This window comes from Puma concolor, chromosome B3, assembly GCF_028749965.1.
Source record: "Puma concolor isolate L17-30 chromosome B3, mPumCon1.1.hap2, whole genome shotgun sequence".
NCBI lineage: Eukaryota > Metazoa > Chordata > Mammalia > Carnivora > Felidae > Puma > Puma concolor.
In genome coordinates, this window is record NC_141672.1 from 16,274,888 (window position 1) to 16,296,613 (window position 21,726).

At 38.7% G+C, this 21,726-nt stretch overlaps 1 protein-coding gene across 4 annotated transcripts in view; it reads right to left on the reverse strand.

Annotated features, from left to right (window-relative positions):
- ZC3H14 (zinc finger CCCH-type containing 14) overlaps positions 1-20,704 on the reverse strand; it is a 47,301-nt gene extending 26,597 nt beyond the window's left edge. Inside the window, exons 1-9 of one of the 4 annotated variants that reach the window (XM_086709067.1) lie at positions 20,514-20,704; positions 19,991-20,033; positions 11,412-11,526; positions 9,333-9,373; positions 8,498-8,693; positions 7,727-8,156; positions 6,878-7,038; positions 6,409-6,509; positions 3,195-3,350 (exon numbers count right to left, since the gene is read on the reverse strand). In XM_086709067.1, the coding sequence (XP_086565193.1) occupies positions 3,195-3,350; positions 6,409-6,509; positions 6,878-7,038; positions 7,727-8,156; positions 8,498-8,693; positions 9,333-9,373; positions 11,412-11,526; positions 19,991-20,033; positions 20,514-20,549 (1,279 nt within the window). In that variant the 5' untranslated portion in view covers positions 20,550-20,704. The remainder of the gene's footprint in view (positions 1-3,194; positions 3,351-6,408; positions 6,510-6,877; positions 7,039-7,726; positions 8,157-8,497; positions 8,694-9,332; positions 9,374-11,411; positions 11,527-19,990; positions 20,034-20,513) is intronic. The other 3 variants (XM_086709070.1, XM_086709066.1, XM_086709069.1) reach the window with 3 other exon arrangements.
- Between the last annotated feature and the right edge of the window lie 1,022 nt (positions 20,705-21,726).

Genomic DNA, 21,726 nt, shown 5'->3' on the forward strand with positions numbered 1-21,726 from the left:
ATGGATAATGAAAACATTATAAATTTGTGAATATGCAACAAAAGTGACACTCAAGAGAAATTTACACCTTAAATGTTTACATCTGAAAGACAAGCTAGAATAACTAAAAATATAGATGGATATATATTAAAAGAGTAGAAACCAATGAAATAGAAAATCAAGTCATCAAAGGAGAATCAATAAAGCCAGAATTATTGTTTTTAAGTCTTTGAACAAATTAACAAAATAAACTTCTGGTGACAGACTAATCCAAGACAAAAAGAGAAATAGCACGAATATTGTGAGGTGGTAGGCTAGTAAAAATAGAGGCCAGAGAGATGAAAGAACACTATCAACAACTCATGCCAATACATGTGAGCATATTTAGATTTTAAAAAAACATGTCAGAAAGCTGTAAAACAGTAAGCACCGTAATTAATGGCTGTTTGCAGAATGTCACTTTTGTGATTGTGAATAAATCAATTCAGTAAGAGCAACGGTAATCTTAAGATGTGTTTGATACCTTTTAAAATTTTTAACCTTTTACTTTAAAACAAAACAATGATACAGAAAACAACACAACACAAACAGTAGTTTAAGGAATTTTAGAAGGCAAAACACCCTTACAACCACCATCCGGTCAAGAAAATAGAACTATGCCAGCTACCCCAGAAACCTTTCCATGTGCTCCATCCCAATCAGCCCTCTCCAAAAGTAACCGTTTATGCCATTTATACTAATACCTAAATTTTCTTTGTGGCTTTATCACACAAGTGTGCATCTCTAGATGCTACCGCTTAACCTTGCCCCTCGTTATTTTGTCTTTTAGGTCTTTTAATCTAGAATTCTCAGGCTGTTTGACCTATATGGTGTCCCAGAGGCTGCTCTTTGCCTGTTGCACACTCATGATGTAACAACCAACATATTCCTCTGGCCTCTGTACCTCTGCAAGTTGACTGCTGGATCAAATCCTCTGGCAAGACTAAGGTAGTTTTATTCTTTCATCTGGAGGCATGAAATGGCTTTCACTTTTTTCGTAGACATTAATCACCAGTGCCTACATTCATTAATCTACTGAGTTGGGGGAAAAAAACCAAGAAACTATAATTCTATCATTCTGTTTTTACTTACTAAAATAATTTTTTAAAATGCTTTCCTAGGAGTGTGTGGTTGGTTCAGTCAATAGAACATGTGACTCTTGATCTCAGGGTCATGAGTTCAAGCTCCACATTGAGCACAGAGTTTACTATAAAAAAAAATGCTCTTCCCATCTACTATGTAAAGAATTGCAAACATTTTCTATTTTAGGTTGGGGAAGCTTTATGGTCTCCTGCAACTATTCAACTCTGTGGATATAGTACAAAAGCAGCCAATACGTACATGAATGGGCATGGCTTGGTTCCAATAAAACTTTACATACAAAAACAGATGCTAACTCCTATACTATTCAGTTACCCAGGGCTACCACTCTTTAAAGACAACATAAATGCTCAATTATGTATCCAGTTTTCAAGACAATGGATTAGCATCTATTATCCTCCAGAAGCTAATTAAGGATTTACTTCAAAACATAGGAAATCATGGATTTAAAACTGTTTGATGTGCTTTGATAACTGCAATGCTTACCCTTACTGAAGATCAAGTGTCAGTTTCAGTTGCTCTTCACAAATTGGCCCACTTACACTTTCCAGTTAGTACCTACAGGCTGTTTTGGAATTTTTCTGTTCTCAGGTCCATCGTTTACTGGAACTGCAAATAATGCCGACATGGCAAACTGCACAATCCAAAGATTTTTTTTAATGTTTATTTTTGAAAGAGAGAGACAGAGCAGGAGCAGGAGAGAGGCAGAGAGAGACACACAGAATTCAAAGCAGGCTCCAGGCTCTGAGCTGTCAGCAGAGCCCGACGCGGTGCTCGAACTCATGAACCGTGAGATCATGACCTGAGCCGAAGTTGGATGCTCAACCGACTGAGCCACCCAGGTGCCCCACAAGAGTTTTTTTTTTTTTTAAGAGAGAATGAAGAAACAAACATAGGATGAAATCACTAAAGCTTCATGAAATGTTTGAACCTAGAACAATTTCAAGAACACAGTTAAGGAAAAATGAAAAAAAATATGCCAACATTAGAAAGGTGTAAGTCAGAAATAATGTGATGAGCATTCAGTTTGGGTGGGTTGTTAAATTCAGATCTCAGTAGAAGAGGAAAAGGAAACTAGAACCTTTCCTGATAGGAACAGAAGGAAAAAAGGTTGGAAAGCAGTAGAGAATGACTGGACAGGCCTAGAGGCCAGATATTGAAGCTGTGTAAACACCAAGTTGATGGCGTCAATCCTGGACAATGCAGGAGATGGAAACATTAGAATACTCTCAGAAAGGAGTCACATGATGTCATATTGTATATTTTTATAATAGAGTTTTATTTTTTAATTTATTTTTATTTATTTTGAGAAAGAGAAAGCGCACGATGTGCGCACATACAAGTAGGGGAGGGACAGAGAGAGAGAGAGAATGAATATCCCAAGCAGGCTCCACATTCAGCACAGAGCTTGATGTGAGACTGTAGCTCACAACCCTGAGATCATGACCTGAGCTAAAATCAACAGCTGGACCCCCAAATGACTGAGCCATGCAGGCACCCCCAGAGGCACACTTTAAACAGGAAAGTGTTTGTACTTGAGATTGGGGTGGTGGGATTGAGAAAAAGGAAGCAGAAAGGTCAGCTCAAGGCTAACCACAGTATGCCAGGCACAAGAGGATAATAAAGTAGGGCCACTGGGACAATAGGGCAGATCTGGCAGGTAAGAGACAGAATGCTAAGAAAGAGGAAATTTAAAGATAGGATTTCAAGTTTAAGAGAACAGGGGTAGGATTAACAAAAAGAAAAGAAGAGAAAATGTAGGCATCTATGTATCTCTAAATACAAGTTTTCTTAAAACCAGCAAAACACTGGTAATTATTAAGGTGAGGTAACTGGATTCATGGGAATTCACTGCACTATTCTTTCCACTTTTAATAACATTAAAAATTTCATAATAAAAAGACTTAAAATTCTGAAAAGTATAGGTACAGACTTTTCTCATGGTCCCTTCTCATTCTATTTTTGGGCCTAATGAGCACTTTTGTCATAGAACATTTCATAAATATTGAGTGGCAAATATTTAATGTCTCATGAAAAAAGTATAATAAAGGATGACGTATCATTTAAATTATTACCTTGGCTTTTTTCTATATTATCTCCTTTTGTTTCCTCTTCTTTAATGGGAGGACTTATCCTGGGGGTCCTGCTTTGCCCCTGGACCATTTCTGCCAGCAATTCTTCTTGAGAAGTTCGAGTTCTGGGAGCAACTGGAAGTGTCTGTTTCTGTGAGACTTTTATACAAAAAGGAAAAAAGATGAGAAATGCAGATGCAGTAATACATCAAAACTGAACAGTGAACATGTCCTATTAAATATAAATGCTTCCTCGGGTTTAGGACATATGAAAAGTTTGAAACCGTTCACAGATACCAGCTTTTTTCTTACAATATTCCAGAGAGACCAATAACGGATCTCATCTCTACATTTTAAACCATGTGCCATAAATACACTGCCACGCAAACGTATTCATTTTTAACCAAAAGTAGTTTATAATTTTTTTAATATTTATTTTTGAGAGAGAGAGAGAGAGAAATAGAGTGTGAGCAGGCGAGGGGCAGAGAGGGAGACGCAATTCAAAGCAGGCTCCAGGCTCTCAGCTGCCAGCACAGAGCCCGAAGCAGGACTCAAACTCACGAACTGTGAGATCATGACCTGAGCCAAAGTTGTGGACGTTTAACCGACTGAGCCACCCAGGCACCCCCTAACCAAACAGTTTAGATTCTGCTTCATGATCACATAACAATTTCAAATTGTAACCTACATAACAGAGGCCAAGAACAAACTCCAATGCTATTTCTCAAAAAACTAGGGAAATCTCTCATTATAAAAACAGGAAATTTCACAATGGAGTACTACGTGGCAATGAGAATGAATGAAATATGGCCCTTTGTAGCAACGTGGATGGAACTGGAGTGTGATGCTAAGTGAAATAAGCCATACAGAGAAAGACAGATACCATATGGTTTCACTCTTATGTGGATCCTGAGAAATTTAACAGAAACCCATGGGGGAGGGCAAGGGGAAAAAAAAAAAAAAAGAGGTTAGGGTGGGAGAGAGCCAAAGCATAAGAGACTCTTAAAAACTGAGAACTGAGGGTTGATGGGGGGTGGGAGGGAGGGGAGGGTGGGTGATAGGTATTGAGGAGGGCACCTTTTGGGATGAGCACTGGGTGTTCTATGGAAACGAATTTGACAATAAGTTTCATATATTGAAAAAATAAATACATAAAAGAAAAAAAATTGCCACAAGTTAAAAAAAAACCTTAATGTAAAAATAAATAAATAAAATAAATAAAAAATAAAAACAGGAAATTTCAAAGTCACAAAGAGTAAAATTCTCTACAATTCTCAACACTCAATAGTGTGCACAGGCAAAAAGAGGGAATGTAAATAGATTAGGTCTAGTGTTGGCCTTTGCGCAATAACCCAGATCTGATATGGCAAAACCCATTTTATGTTCAAGGTTAAAGTAGAAGATGAGAAGCAGGGGCGCCTGGGTAGCTCAGTCAGTTAAGCGTCCGACTTCAGCTCAGATCACGATCTCTTGGTTCATGGGTTCAAGCCCCGTGCTGGGCTCTGTGCTGACAGCTCAGAGTCTGGAGCCTGCTTCAGATTCTGTCTCCCCCTCTCTCTAAAATAAACATTTAAAAATTTTTAAAAAGAAAATAAGAGGACAGATGCCTATGAGGTTTACAAGTTGCTAACTTACAATTTACTTCACTTTAGGAAGAGGTCACAAAGAGATGCAAAGGAGAATGAAAAACCAGAAAAATGCTAAAAGAATAGTCACCAAATCCATAGCAAAAGTAAAATTTTTTAGAGGCACCTGAGTGACTCAGTCGGTTAAGCATCTGACTCTTGATTTCAGGTCAGGTCATGATCTCACAGCTCATGAGTTGGGGTCCTTTGTCAGGGGCTCTGTGCCTTCAGTGCAGAGCTTGCTTGAGATTCTCTCCCTCTCTCTCCCTCCCCACCTCACTCTGTGTGTGTTCGTTCACTCAAGAAATAATCTTTAAAAAAATTTTTTTAGAGTGGGTAATCACAGACAATGCAGAGCCTGCTTGGGATTCTCTTTCCCTCTCCTTGTCCTTTCCCAACTCTCTCTCAAAAATAAACATTAAAAAAAGAAAACACTTTACACAATGGCTATAGCACATGGGACAAAGTACAGAATTTAATGGCAATATGGCACCTATCACTTGGTTTGCATTTCAGAATACGCTTTCTATAAGGTCAGGTTACAGAACTAACTCATCTCATTTTAAAAGCCTGCAAAACCTTTACCTCCTCTCATAAAATAATTTAGAATTTCTACTAGGACTGAGGCAGGAACATCACAAATGAATCAATTCTCTGATTTATATTCCATTAATGGGTTCTACTGAAAGGAAAGAGACCAATATGCTCATACACCAACCATGTCTTTCTAACTCTGGCCTCTTACTACCCAATTGTGCTCCCTTTTATGCATCATAAATTCCTATCAAATGCTGACTCCAATGCCAAGAATATTGAAGTCCCATCTTTACCAAAACTCCCTTTAAAAATTCTGTATTTCATACACACTAGAAAGAGGAAGGAAAAGGCATTATACATGGCCCTAAGAACTAAATTCCACCAATAGCTGCAAGTTCCTCAGACTGGTCAAATCTCTTTTTACAACCATTATTCCCTGAACCTCCTCTTGGTCTTGACATCTGGCAAGTATCTTTTTTTTTAATTTACATCCAAATTAGTTAGCATATAGTGCAACAATGATTTCAGTAGATTCCTTAGTACCGCTTACGCATTTAGCCCATCCCCCCCTCCCAAAATCCTTCCAGTAACCCTCAGCCTGTTCTCCATATTTATGAGTCTCTTATGTTTTGTCCCCCTCCCTGTTTTGATATTATTTTTGTTTCCCTTCCCTTATGTTCATCTGTTTTGTCTCTTAAAGTCCTCATATGAGTGAAGTCATATATTGGTCTTTCTCTAACTTCACTTAGCATAATACCTTCCAATTCCATCCACATAGCTGCAGATGGCAAGATTTCATTCTTTTTGATTGCCACATACATACATACATACATACACACATACACACACACACACCACATCTTCTTTAACCATTCATCCATCAATGGGCATTTGGGCTCTTTCCATACTTTGGCTGTTGTTGATAATGCTGCTATAAACATGGGGGTGGCATGTGGCAAGTGTCTTTATTATACCACAACTTGGGGAGCAATCAATTCTAGCTTCCTCAAGAGGTACAGAAAACTAACAATGTAAATGTAATACACTTAAATTACCTGTAGAATAGTTAGTTGTTTTTGTTACAGATTCTTGAGCTTCAGATATAGCCTTCAAAATTAGATTCTTGTTAGCTTGTTTAGAAGGTGGAAGTGAAGGTCTAAAAAAGTTAAAGGTATTTTGATTAATTTTTAGATTTCAGCTCTTCGCATGCTAGCCATCCGTTAGGCCTTTACTATAGCCTTTTCTTACATTTGAAACAGACTAGCAATAGTTCTTAGGAAATGCCAACTAGATGGGAAAGTTTTAACTTTTTAAATAATGAATCTGGATCACCCCTCCTCCCCACTATATTACAGTTTTTAGTATTCTCTGCAATCTTCTCCAATTTTAAGCAATTTCTCTGATTAATGTTTCTCAAAAACCAATGGAAAAATCTTACGTCATTAAATTTTTATTTTCATGATCTCTAACAAACCCAGGAGCTCCATCAGCCAACTAAAGATTTACAGACAATGTTCAGGGTACCTCCTTTCAGGCTTTGCTGGCACTGACACACTGCTGGAGATGCTTCCTGTACGAGACCCACAATCATCATCTTCCTCCTCCTCTTCTCCATCATGATTGAATTTTTTTACTTTAACAACTGAACTTACCACAGGCAACTTTCTCTTCCGAAAGTTTTCTTCCTGCAATCAGATAAATTTACGCTTACCTAGTCTCAGAAAATAACAAAGATCTACCACAGTATTTCTTCCTTTTCAAGAAAAAGCCAATCATATTTAGAATTCACAGGCTACTTCCTGGTTTCTTATAAAAATATAAATATCCCTAGTAGCCAATCTTCAGCTAAAACAAAAACTAGTGCTTTACAATCACTTATAAACAGCAGCATGTAACACTGTTGAAGAAACTAATAAAATGAAATTACTTGTTTACTAGTAATTGCTGTGGAAAATCTAATAAAATTGACCTAAAATTCTACCAAAACTATAAGGTAAGGTTAAAGGTATCTCAAATGGGGGGAAAAAAGGTTATCTCAAATGCTGGCATCCCAGAAAAATAAGATGTAAAATATCTGTAGAAGCCAGTTGTGAAGAGGAAAATCTGATGTAGTATGTTCAGTAGCAGATGTATCAGTTTAAAGTAAACTTGCAATACGTGTGTAGCTATTCCACACATATTTAGTATTAAGAACTGCTAATTTTCAGCCTAACAAGCCAGAATTTAGAAGCATATACAGGGATGCCTGGCTGACTCAGTTGGTAGAACATGTGATTCAATCTCAGGGTCACTGAGTTCAAGCCACATGTTAGGTGTGTGGCCTACTAAAAAAATAATAATAATAAAATAAAATAAAATAAAATATATACAAACCTCAATACTCATTTTTTCTGAGTTGTTTCTGAAGAAGGGACTATAAGTCTCTTCTAAGCTGTTAAGCACTTCCTGTTCACACAAACGTCCTGTTTCATATACCCGGCTGTTCTGTAAATCAGGTTGCTTGGCAGCATGAATATTGTTTTGTTGCTGCTGAAATTGCAACCTGTTTAAATGAGCACCACTATCTGCATTTCGACTTGCAGGTGGTCGATAAATTTCAATAGAAGGGCGAGAAGAACCATACGTAAGTGTCACTGTCGGTTTTTTCTGAGATAAGGGATTCTCCTGCACAAAATTGAGGTCTTCATCAATGAGATCATCTGGTTCTGGCTTAATATCAATCACATCTTCAGAGGGTGCTGGCTCCCTCAGAGGCTTCACAGTTGACATTAATCGGGTTGCAGCTCCATCATCATAAGTCTGTCTATTTTTTTAAGAAACACACAAAGAATTATATCCAATTTAGAGCAGTATCTTTAAATCTTCAAAGAACATTTAAATTTTAATGAAACAAGGGAGACACTCCCTTTACAAATTCCATTAAAAACTACTCTAAAATTGCATTCTATTTTAAAACTTTGACTTACTACATTTGAGGTAAAAGATAATCATACTTTGGATTTTATTTTATTCAAAAAAATTGCTCATGACCACCTCCTTAGTTCCAAAACTTTCTGAAAACAGAAATTTAAAGATATAAAAACCAATGTAAATGTCACATACACACACCTACCTACCCACAGAAGGTCTACAGAGGATTCTCACCTAACATTAGTGGTTTTCTGCTCCTGTGAACTAGTAGAAACCCTGGAATCTCTTTTCTCAGGTCTTGTGCTAGCAACTGCGAGGGGTGGCACTGCAGCTTCATGCCTTCTCTCGTCTCCCCGACCGAAACTGCTCTTGTTTGAAGACACGTTATTATCAAAGATGTTGGTATCAGAAGACTTGAGACTGGAGGGATCTGAAAAGAAAATCACATGGTCCTTTTAAGCTGTTATTTATTACTTTGAACCTTCCCCGTCTTCATCACCAATTTAAAAGCAATACGTGTTCTTCCACAACATTTTTAATGGCTGAATGTTATTCCATACATAGTAATATAATTATTTTGATTTGCTATTACTAAACTTTTAAGGAATTTTCCATTATAAAATACTAAAATATCCTTGAAGCTAAATCACTGCACACATGTACAATTACTTCCTTAACATAAATTGCATAGTTTCCCTTCCTTTATTTAAGTTTACTTATTTATTTTTGAGAGACAGACAGAAACTCCCAAATAGGCTCTGTGCTGGCAGCACAGAGCCTGACACAGGGCTCAAACTCATGAACCATGAGATCATGACCCAAGCCAAAATCAAGAGTGGGGAATTTAACCGACTAAGCCATCCAGGCACCCTTCTCTTCCATCGTTTAAATTATCTTTAAATTATGTTAAATTTATTGCTCTTGAATTCATAATTCATAGGCTTCCTAAGAAAGTTCAAGTGAACCACTGTTTTCAAATTTATGGAATTTTTCCCAAAGCAATATACATGGCTTTAGAAAGAAAATGCTATAGTAAATTCCAAAAACCCTGAATTTTAATGAATCTTACCAGTTGTAACAGAGCGAAGTTTATCTAATACACCGTGAAGCCTGAAAGAAAAAAAATATATTTTAAAGCTTCCTTTAATCAAGAAAGATTTTCTCAATTGTCACTTGAAATTTGATGACATTATAGAATTTACCTTCAGATATAATGGTACTAAATGGTATTTAATAGATAAACAATACTAAAATTAAAGACTCAATGTACCTTAGGGTAAAAGAAGATAAAACACACAAGTATGTAATACAGATTATTACAATCATTTAAGCAGTTTGTTTTATCTATTAATATGGTTTTTGGGACAACTTAATTCCAAGAGTTGAAAAAACTTCAAAATAATCTTAAAATATATCACTTCATTGTAACTATTACTTACAAAACTAGTCACATGAACAAGAATAGACTACAACCTTGCTTATAATATAACCTGTTTTAGTAGTTATGTACAAGGCAAATGTGCCTTACAATCCTTTCAGGAGGCTTCATGAAAACACCAGAAATATCTCATTAATAATGTTTCAACCAGAACCCAGTCACATGCCACTGTCCCCTTGGACACAATTATTGCAGAATAGTCCGTTTCAAGCTGGTGAATGAACATTTAACTTAAGAAAATAAACTGCCAAGACAGTGACATCGTAACTTGTATCAGTATGTGTTAAGGAACTAAATTTATGGCAAGATGAGAAAGGTGAATTAATGTGATTTTAAATTCAAATTCATGTAGTCCTTTATGTAAGAAATTTGTCTCAAGCATTCCATCAAGTTAATTAAGAAGGATCTACTGAGTCAATCTCCCATATTATACTAGTGGGACTCCAACCCAAAGTGATACCAAGGATGAACCAAAAAAATCAAGTCATAAAACATGTATATGAAAGAAAACAAATACCTGGACCGTAGATTTAAAAAAAAAAAAAAATCATAGTTTCCCCAGTCAAAAGTTCCACGGTCTTTTTTTTTTTTTTTTTTTTTTTTAAATTCTAGGGACTAAGTGTAACAAGTGGGTTAGATCACCCACGTTACGGTAGTGGATGTTCCAAAACATCTGAGGATCAACCAGTGTACTGAATGTTCTTCAAAACTATGTAATATAATCAGAGAATTCTATTTGCAATTTCAAGAAAACTTCACAAGACTGATAAAGCATATAGTAGCCCACTGGGGCAAAAATACCTTCAAGATAAACTCTAGTTTAAAAGCAAGAAGTAGAAGTTAACCAGTTTCATATCCCTCTTTAGTGCCTATTAACCTCTCCCAGTCTCCTGCCATAAAAAGTAAGCAGGCCACTCTACTAGCTCAACTTTTGCTCCATTATCAACTTGTTCTGTAATTGGTGGTTCCCAGAGTGAGGGCCTTTTCACAGTACTTCCTGATCTATTCTCAGCCACATCATTACCTCCCCCTACCCTCACTCTACCTCAAACATGGTACCAGAGCCTGGCCTGCCTTCTTAAATGAATCTTATGCTTTTTCTCCATATTCTCAACTGAAAGGCCTCTGTTGGTTTGAAAAAGGACACTGAAAATAATAACATGAATTTATATTTAAACATAAAATTATCTTTTTACAATCCCAAACTTCAGAAGGTTCCAAACTTTTAAAACTCATTTGAAATTTTGTCCAAAACCTTTGCCCCCTAAAGGTTAACGCACTAGAGAAAGCAATTTAGGAAGTCAACCCGGCCCCCAAAACATATGTAACTGGTTTGGGTTCAGGGAAAGGAATAAGAGATCCAAAGGTTTACAAAGAAACACAATAACCTACAGTTAACACAGACTAAGGACTTGCTATGGGCCAGGCACAGATATAAGTACCTTACATATATTATTTCATTTAATCCTTACAATGTCCTATAAAGGGAATTTATTAATCCCATTTTACAAATGGAAAAACCAAAGTAAGAAGAAGATCCAGGATTCAACCTCAGCAATCTGGCTCCAGAGGCTGTGCTCTCATGCATGGCTCACTACCTACCTCTCCACAGTGAATCTGCCTCTCCTGTCAAGAACCTCTTTTCAGACAGAATACCTACTCTGATTTGTGCCAAACTTTGGTCTAAGGGGTAAAAATTCAGAAACATACCATACGGTGAATCGAATTGTGTTGTTCCCTAGAAACAGGGACAGGTCCTCTGTCATTTGGTCCTGACTTTTCTTGTTGGCCACCATCACCATAATGTAATCAGGAAGTTCTTCATCTAGTTAAAAGGAAAAGTATATAAAAACTTTTTTACGTTTTCCTCAATAATGACTTCTAAAAAGTTAACGTACTTGAAAATATAAATATAGCTCTAAGAATTAACATCTCAGCTCTACTAGAATTATGTTGGACAAGAAAGTATAGCTTTTTTTCCTCTTCATTACATAGGTATTTCAATTATTGGTAAGGATGGAAATTAGAAATAACTAACAAATCCTTATAAAACTAGGTATCCTGAATTACAGTATCAAACTTGAGTGTATTCATTTCCTTTTTATCTTTTTAATTAATGCTCATCAATTTCAGCAAAGCTTCCAAAAAGCAAATGGATATTCCTCAAGAATAATAGAGTTTTGTATGTTTTGTGTTTTATTTAAGCTTCAAAATTATACTCCTTTCTCAAGAGAACATCTTTATCCTCAGTAAAGGCAGATTTCTATTATCTCAGGGTAATAAACCTCAACATCAAATGAACTAAAACCACCCAAAAACTCTACATGGTTTAAAAAATTTAATCTTAAATTTAAATAATTTCAATTTCACTGTTTTATCCTCACTCTCCTACATAATGATTATGAAGGTGAGGTCTAGGACCAAAAAGAAAAACAAAACCACCACAATAAGAAGATAAGGAAGCAAAAGGCATTTATCAAGAACTCTAATCCCCACCAAAAAAAAAAAAAAAAACCTTCAGATTTAATACCTAAAATATTCCTATTTTTAAGTAGGTAGAAAGGCTCATTTCAGAAATACGCTTAGGCCAAAACAAACAAAAAACCTTTCATTTGTTTCAAGGAGAAATACCAAAAATCCAGTTCAAGAAAAGCACAAACATAGTCAGAAAGCCCAATCTACAAACGGAAACAGAGAAATCTAATTATTATTTTTTTTTCTTTTTACTGCTCTAGTAGTATGAAGACACAATTGATGTATTCACTTTATATTAATGGACATTTAAATCTCTTGAAATTTTACACTAACAACAAAAAAAAGTTGCCAAGAAATTTTAGGAAACTAGGTGGCAACCCTGCCTGAACATTACGATTATTGGGAGAGTTAACTGAAAATCCAGAGGCTATGTGCTATGCAAGTTATTCTGTTTCACATCATGACAGACCTAGAAGTAGTATTTATAAGGTGCACTGGGGTAAAAAGTTATTCATAGTCAAAGTAAACTAGCCACTTCTGCCTTACCAGTTACCTCAAGTGCTATGAAAAATCAAATCTGAACAGAATGAAAACTGTTCCTAATTTCCAGTATAATAACGTGCAGATAACACTAGCTAAGCAGCTGCTATAGAGGAGAGATTCTCAAATTTAATTTCACATTAGAATCTGCTGGGGAGCTTTAAAAAAATCTGCTTATGTCCAAGCTCCCTCTCAATTCAATTACAATACTGGACAGGAGGATCAAAACATCAGCGTTGTATTTTATTGAAGTATAATTAATATACATTATATCAGTTTCAGGTGCACAACATACTAATTTGACAATTCTATACATTACTCCATGCTCACCACAGTAAGTGTAGTCGCCATCCATCACCATACAATGTTATTACAATACTATGCTCCCTATGCTGTACCTTTTGTTTATGTGACTTATTTTAGAGCTAGAAATTTGTCCCTGTTAATCCCCTTAATCTAGTTCACCCATTCCTCACCTACCTCCCCTCCGGCAACCACCAATTTGTTCTCTGTATTTAAGAGTCTGGGTTGTCTGTTTTTAGTTTGTTTTCTAGATTTTATTTCAAGTAATCTCCACACTCAACATGGGAGATCATATTCACAACCTGAGATCAAGAATTGCATGCTCTACCAACTGAGCCAGCCAGGCGGCCTGCTTTATTTTTTAGATTCTGCATGTAAGCTAAATCATATGGTATCTGTCTTTCTCTGTGTGACTTCATTTCACTTAGCATAATACCTTCTGGGTTCATCCACATTGTAAATGGCAAGGCCTCATTCTTTTTTATGGCTGAGTAATGTTCCATTATAAACATATATACACGTGTATATGTTTATACATATTACATCTTCTTTACCCATCATCTATCAATGGGCACTTAGGCGGCTTCCATACCTTGGCTATTGTAAATAATGCGGCAATATAACATATAGGTGCATGTATCTTTTCATACCATTCTTTGGGTAAATACCCAATAGAATTACTGGATGTGGTATTTCTATTTTTAATTTTTTGAGGAACTGCCACACTGTTTTCCACAGTAGCTGCACCAAATTTTATTTCCACCAACAGTACACAAGGGTTCCTTTTTCCCTATATCCTTGCCAAGCTCTTGTCTCTTTGATTCTAGCCATTTTGACAGGTATAAGGTGATAGCTATGGTTTTGATTCGCATTTCCCTGATTAGTAATGTTGACTATCTTCTCATGTGTCTGCTGGCCATCTACAGGTCTTCTTTGCAAAAATGTCTATTTTTATTTTTCCAAGTGTATTTCTTCTGACAAAGAGAGAGCAAACAGGGAAGGAGCAGAAAGGAAGAGAGCGAGAATCCCAAGCAGGCTCCGCGCTGTTGGTAGAGCCTGAAGCCAGGCTTGAACTCACGAGCCGTAGAGATCATGACCTGAGCCAAAACCAAGAGTCAGATGCTCAACCAACTAAGCCAACCAGGCGCCTCCCTCTGTCCATTTTAAAAATGGATTTGGTTTTTGAGGGATTTTTTTTTTTTTTGGTGTTGAATTGTAAGTTTTTTACGTATTTTGCATATGAATCCCTTATCAGATGTATCATTTGCAGATACCCTCTTCCATTCAACAGGCTGCCTTTTGGTTTTGTTGGAGAAATCTGAGTATTTAATGAAATTATGCAATATGATGTGAGGAGATACAAGAGAGAACAAAAAACCAGTCATTTATTTTCTTTGCAGAGTATCAAAAAGTTCCCACTGTTTTCTGGAAATTGCAATAAATAAGCCTGGTAGCTTATTTATGTGAAGTGTAAGGTTAACAAAGAAGTTAGAATGCTTTGTCAGCCTTCACAGATCTTCTCCATCATAATGTCAATGGTGAAGATGTGCTTTCCTGTCACTATCAGTTTGCATCTTCTAACCCAGCCATCCACCTGTGTGGATCAGTTGGTTGAGCGTCCAGCTTGAGGTCATGATCTCATGGTTCATGGGTTAGAGCCTCATGTCAGGCTCTGTGCTGACAGCTCAGAGCCTGGAGCCTGCTTGGATTCTGTGTCTCCCTCTCTTTCTGCCCCTCCCCCGCTCATGCTCTGTCTCAAAAATAAAGATAAACTTAAAAAAATTTTAAATAAAATAAAATAAAATTCTATGTGAGATCAGTTGTTGCTTCAGTACAGGTCCAAGCAGAGAAAGGTGGGAAGGAGAGATACAAAGAAGCCCAAGGCAACTTTTGGGAGTGATGAATACGTTCATTAGTCTGATTATCGTGTATATTTGTCAAAACATACCAAGGTGTACACTTAAACTATGCACAGTTTAACGTACACCAATTACATGTCAACAGAGTCACTAGAATTCATACACTGTTTTCTCAGTTTACAAAACAGGAAGAATCTAATGAAAAATTAATGTGTTCATGATATATTTTTACAGAATTCTGATTTCTCAAATTTATTTGAAGTCTATACAATAGGGGGAAAAGTGAGTTTTGAAGGTTTAAGCTCAGGCTTCTACAATGTGAGTAAAATCGTCAACTATACTTACATTTTTTTAAGTAAAAAATAAATAACACATGAATGACTTACAAATTGTAGTTGCCATCCCACTAACATGCTCCATTTTAAACAAACACAAATGAACAGTTATCATTCTTAACAAAGACTTGTTCTCCTTTGTATCCCACCCAATACGTCAAAAAAGGATACTCAATATTTATTAAAGGACTGTTTCTATAACCTTAGAAGTTTCCAGGACTCTTTCTAATACCAAAAAAAGAGATTAGAAAGTCACCCTTTCCAGAAGGACGACATATAAACATACAATTAGGTAGTTAACTGTAAATCTAAATTAATAATGGCAGGCTCCAGGCTCTGAACTGTCAGCTCGGAGCGCCACACAGGGCTCAAACTCATGAACCATGAGATCATGACCTGAGCTGAGTCCTACGCTTAACCAACTGAGCCACCCAGCCCCCCCCTCCCAGCTCCCCCCGCAATTTCAGTGGAGTTCCAGAGGACCATACAGGAGTGACTGACTCCTGTTTTTAGCATTAAGGACACAGAAGACCTGAGTTCTTTGGTCTTAAATCTGATACTGACCAGCTAGCTCTATTTAGCCCAAGACTCCATTTCTTGATTTGTAAAAGGAGTAATACTATCTGCCATTCCCGCTATTTTCAGGAACAAATGGAACTATATGAAAATATTCTGAAAATCATAAAACATATACTTTTACTACAATTACATTTTATATTGGACAACATGAGGCTTATAAACCAGGTTTTAATAGGCTCAAAATCCTTGGTTTGAGATTTTTGCTAAGTGATAGGAATCATCAATAAGATTGAATTCAGACTCAATGAACACGTTTGTGCTCTCATGTGCTAGAATTAATAAAGTTCACATCATAGGTTTTCTGTAGATTTCTTTTTGAACCAAAACAAGTTCCTGACACATAGCTGGTGTATCTATTAAGTGCTGAGCAAATAAAAGAAAAAATGAATCCTGGTTCAGCTTCATCTTCACTTCTGAGCCTCAATTCCTCTTATCTGTTAATGACTTCTAACAACCTTGACAACAATTTACAAAATGTGTCCAGCATGTGTTAAATTAGCAATTCTCAAACTGTTGGATCTCAGGTCCCTTTTACGTTCTTAAAAAAAATTTTTTTTTAATCTCTATTTTTGAGAGAGAGCAAGCAGGGAAGGGGTAGAGAGAGAGGGAGACACAGAATCCAAAGGAGAATCCAGGCTCTGAGCTGTCAGCACAGAACCTGATGTGGGGCTCGAACTCAGAGACTGGGAGATCTTGACCTGAGCTGAAGTCAGACACTTAACCGATTGAGCCACTCAGGTGCCCCTTAAAATTTAATGTTTATTTATTTTTGAGAGAGAGAGTGAGCGAGCGAGCGAGCACGGGCACAAGTGGGGGAGGGGGAAAGACCAAGAAAGAGACAGAGAATATGAAGCAGGCTCCAGGCTGTCAGCACAGAGCCTGACACAGGGCTTGAACTCATGAACTGTGAAATCGTGACCTGAGCCGGTTGAATGCTCAACCAACTGAGCCACACAGAAGCCCCCTAAAATTATTGATGACCCCAAAGAACTTTTATTTATGTGGGTTATCTATTGGTAATTACCAGACTAGAAAAACTAAGAATTTAAAAAAGTATTAATTCATTTAAAATAACATACCACGTGTCAATAAACCCATTTATATGACTGACGTAAATCAACATTTTTATTAAAAACCTACATTTTCCAAAACAAAAATGCAAAAAGTTGTATTTTTATAAATCTCCTTAATACATGGATTTTAAGAAGACAGCTGGATCCTAGTTTCTCCTTCTGCATTTAAATGTTATGCTGTTCTAATTGAAAAACATGAAGAAAATCTGGCCTCACAAATACATAGTGCGAAAATAAAGTATAGATGACCCTTGAACAACATGAGTTTGAACTGCCTGGGTCCAACTATACCTGGATTGTTTCTGCTACAGTCATCAAAAATGTATTTTCTCCTCTTTATGACTTTCGTAATGTTTTTTTCCTATAGTTCGTTGTAAAAATACAGCAATATATATAACATACAAAATATGTGTTAATGGACTGTTTATGTTACCAGTAAGGCTTCTGATCAACAGTAGGCTAGTAGTTATATTTGCGGAGAGTCAAAAGTTGTATTTTCGACTGTGTGTAGGGAGGGGGAGAAGGAGTATCCAGCAACACTAACCCCCCAATTGTTCAAGGCTCAACTGTATTTTAACAGCCTTTTCACATAATGTGGATATTCTTTTGTGATACTATACCAAAACTCAACAAGTGGTACTTTCTTAAAGGTTAGCAGCAATATGGAAACTAAAACTCTATCAACGACCTTTTTACACTTATTACATGAAAATCCCTTGATCCATCTTCCACTTTTTTTTTTAATGTTTATTTTTGAGAGACAGTGGGGAAGGGGCAGAGACAGAAAATCTGAAGCAACCTGCCAGCTGTCAGTACAGAGCCCCCAACACAGGGTTCAAACTCATTAACTGTGAGATCATGACCTGAGTTAAAGTCAGATGCCCACTGACTGAGCCACCCAGGTGCCCCCATCCTCCATATTTAATGCATCTTTTTTCCCCTGTGTAATTCTGTATCATCATGCATTGGTCATGTGAAAGAATAGTGGCTAAGGGCGCCTGGGTGGCTCAGTTGGTTAAACGTTTGATTTCGTTCAGGTCTTGATCTACCAGTCTGCGAGTTCAAGCCCTTCATAGGGCTCTGTGCTGACAGCTCAGAGCCTGGAGGCTGCTTGGGAATCTGTGTCTCCTTTTCTCTGACCCTACCCTGCTCGCACTCTCTCTCTCTCTCAAAAATAAATACACATTTAAAAAAATTACACATTAAAAAAAGAAAAAAAATACTGGCTCACTGAGCTACACAAATCACTTGACATGCTGATACATTTCATTACGAGACAGAAAAGAATCATTTGTTAATATCATTAAAAATCTTTTGTCTTAAATGTTTGAGAGAAAGTGAGTGCACAGACGAGCGGGGAAGACGCAGGGAGGCAGGAAGAGAGAGAGAATCCCAAGCAGGAAGAGAGCCACCCAGGTGCTCCAGAAATTCTTTTACGTAATGGGAAGCTTTCAAGTTCATGAAGGCAAACACAAATTTTTCAGAATTCTAATTTTCATTTGAAAGCTCAACTTTTGTCACTGGCAACAAAGTGTATCAGTTTTTTCCTTTGCTCACTTTCAAGAAAATGTCTGCCAAATACCCAAGTGTATATATCTAGCTTGTCAGAATATAAAAATGATGTTCCCAGGGGTGCCTGGGTGGCTAGGTTAAGTGTCTGGTTCCATTTTGGCTCAGATCATCATCTCACCATTCAGAGCCCCTGCTTATTAGGATTCTCTCTCTCTCTCTGCTTTTCCCCGACTCATGTATGCAATGCACTCTCTCTCAAAAATAAACAAACATTTAAAAAAAAAAAAAAAAAAAAAGATGTTCCATAAAAAAGGTGGCTGGGTTTAGTTCTCAACTCAATCACACAAATCCTTTCCATTTAGACAATCCATCCTGCTTTAATACACAGCACAAGTATTTTATGAGTAATTCCTACTTTCTCAGACCACACATTAAAAAGATGTAGTCAAGGGCCAGGGTTTATAAACGATTTTTACTGCTTCACTAATTACATATGTATACATACATATTTTAAGCAGGCTTCACACCCAGCACAGAGCCCAATGCGGGACTCAAACTCACGACTCTGAGCCGAGATCAAGAGTACCACACTTAAAACGACTGAGCAATCCAGGAACTGCCCCCCCCCCCTTAATTATATCCTTAAATGAAACTGGCTTTAAAAAAAAAAAAAAAATTCCAAGCGGAAGGGTGTGAATATGATTGGTCATAAGAGTTCGGTATGAGATCTCAATTTAGGGTAAGCTACCAGCACTTTAACTGACCACTGCATTTGCCCAATCCAAATGTCAGCACAGTGAAAAGAGCGAGTACCCTGTCAGTATTACTATGAAAACAGTTTTGACTTCACAAAAACCCTTGCCATCTCTCACACCGTAAGAACCACTGTTGTAAATGGTAGCTGTTACTTTTACAGGAGGCACCAGCGTTAGAGCCAAAGAGATCTAGGTCTCAATCCATAAAGCACTGCTCAAGTAAGCACTCAAAACCTCAGTTTCCTTGCTTGTACAGGGAGGGTTATTACCACTTACCTCTCAGTGTTCTCTTGGGTATTACCGTGACCTAATGCATAGACAACGGTTAAACACACTGCCTGACCCAAAGCAAACACTCAAATTATAAATCATAAACGAATAAAGAAAACGCATTACTGTATGCGGTAAGACAAAACGGGACAGGAAAAAAGAAACATCTGAAAATAAAACTCACTGAACCATGACAGAGGCAAAGGTGAGAAAACATTCATATGCAAAATAATGGTTCTGAAACCAGAAGGTCAAAAAGAAAGTAAGGGAAATAGGAAAAACAAAGTAAGAATCAGATAAACATTATGGAGAATACGACAGGGCCTCAAGAGAGAGGAAGCTAAACAATTTTAAAAACACCATGGGACTTTTTTTTGGGGGGGGTGGGACAAAAACAAAAACCAAGGTTGCATACAGAGCCTTCAAGAAAAGACCGTAAGTAAAAGAAGTGACCAGGGAGTACCGGATTTGGAAGTAAAACGGGATCTCTCCAAAGTCAAAAGTACGGTGGGGGGAAAAAAATGCATTCACTAAAATTCAATTAGCAGCAAACTCTAAATTCTACTAGGCTAGCAACAAAAAACTTACCAACATAAGCTCCTAATTCTTGCAATTTCCCCTTAATGGCACTCTGAGGGGGGGGAAAAAAAACAAGCGTGCGTGTGAGAAAGGAGGAAAATCACCGGGCTCCTTAACGCAGAGGCAACTCAGCTGCTGCGTGCACCTCCCGCCCCTCCGCGCCCAGGTGGGGGTGGGGAGGCTCCCGGGACCCCTCCTCCGTCCCCGCGACTCCTCCCCTCCCCCCCCCTCCCCCTCCCCCGTCCCCGGGCCTCCCGCCCGGCCCTACACGCCTCCTTCCGCTCCGGGCGGCTTTCTCCTGCCGCGGCCCCGCTCGCCCGCCGCTCTCTCCGGGGCCGCCTCTGCGCCCAGGCCCAAGGCGGCCCAGGCCGAGGTGAAGCCGTTCGCCGACCCTACGGCCCGACCAGAGCCACGGGCGGCGACTAGGCCGCGGCGTCCAGGCCGGGCCCACAGTCCCCGTTACTCCTGACAACCGCGCGCTCGCCTGCCCGCTGAGGCCCGGGTTCCCATCCACGCTCGACGCGGGCCTCACCCGGATCTTGCGGCTAATCTCGGTGCCGATCTCCATGACTCCACGGCGGGCGGCGGGCTCAGCACTGCGCGGCTCTTCGCTTACCCAAGAGACCCGCGCCGGCTCCCGGCCCGCAGCTCCGCCGCCGCAGCCGCCAGCGTCGCTCCCGGCCGCGCGCTCTGCGTGACCCGCCCCCACCGGCCCGGCGCGCCGGGGTGAACGGAGTCGAGCGCGCCTGCGCTTGCGCCTGCGCGCACGTGGGCCCCGGGAGTCTGTGTTCGAGCGACCTCTGCTGGCGACAAGTTGAGCAGCGGCGTGAAGATGCCCTAGGCTTCTCTCCGCCCCTCTCCACACCTGGAGAACTCTTCCTTTTCCTTGCCCCCATTTACTCATTTTACCCTCTTTTGGAAAATAAGGATGAATTAAATGCGCAGCAGAAAGATCCCTGGTTTTGGAGTGATATCTGAGTTAGAATCCAGACTTCACTTGCCTTTAGTGTGATATTGGTCTAGATAATTTAAACCTTCGGGTCCTTCGTTTTCCTACCTGTAAAATAGACTGTCTCCTAGCCGTTGCATTATAATTACACTTGGAGGCAAAGGAATATCCTCCGCAACAGAACCAATCAATCACAGTTCTTTCTAATGACCACAACTGGCTCTCGGGTCTGGTTCTGCTTTCCTTCTCCCAGGCCCATCAGCGGTTCTTCCCCAAGACCTATCCTCACTCTTCGGCTCCTTTCTGAAGTCCCTCCCCTTAGAGTTTTTTTCTGTCAGCCCTGAGTTCTCCCCTAAACCCCACTCCCAAATTCCAGATGGCTTTAGGCATTTGTATTTCCCCTAAAACGAACATCAAAACTGAAGTCTTCTTTATCTTTTCCTGATCCCCACTCAGACTGGTTTCTACTCCTGACAGCCCAGTTTCTATGAATAGCGGCTTCATTCTCCCTGTCCGTAATCACAAAATCTTGGAATTAGAGTAAGCACAAAGCGATGTCTACTTTCTCCCCCATATCCACTAAATCTGGAAGTGGTCCCTATTAGTTACCCATTGCTGGGTAACAAATGACCACACTGACCAGCTTAAAATACATGCATTTATCATCTCATGGTTTTCATGATTCAGGAATCTGATCACAGCTTAACTGAGTCCTCTGGTCAGACTCTCACAGGGCTGGAGGTGAGATGTCAGTCATGCTGTGTTCTCATCTGGAGGCTTGACTTCTCTAAGTTTT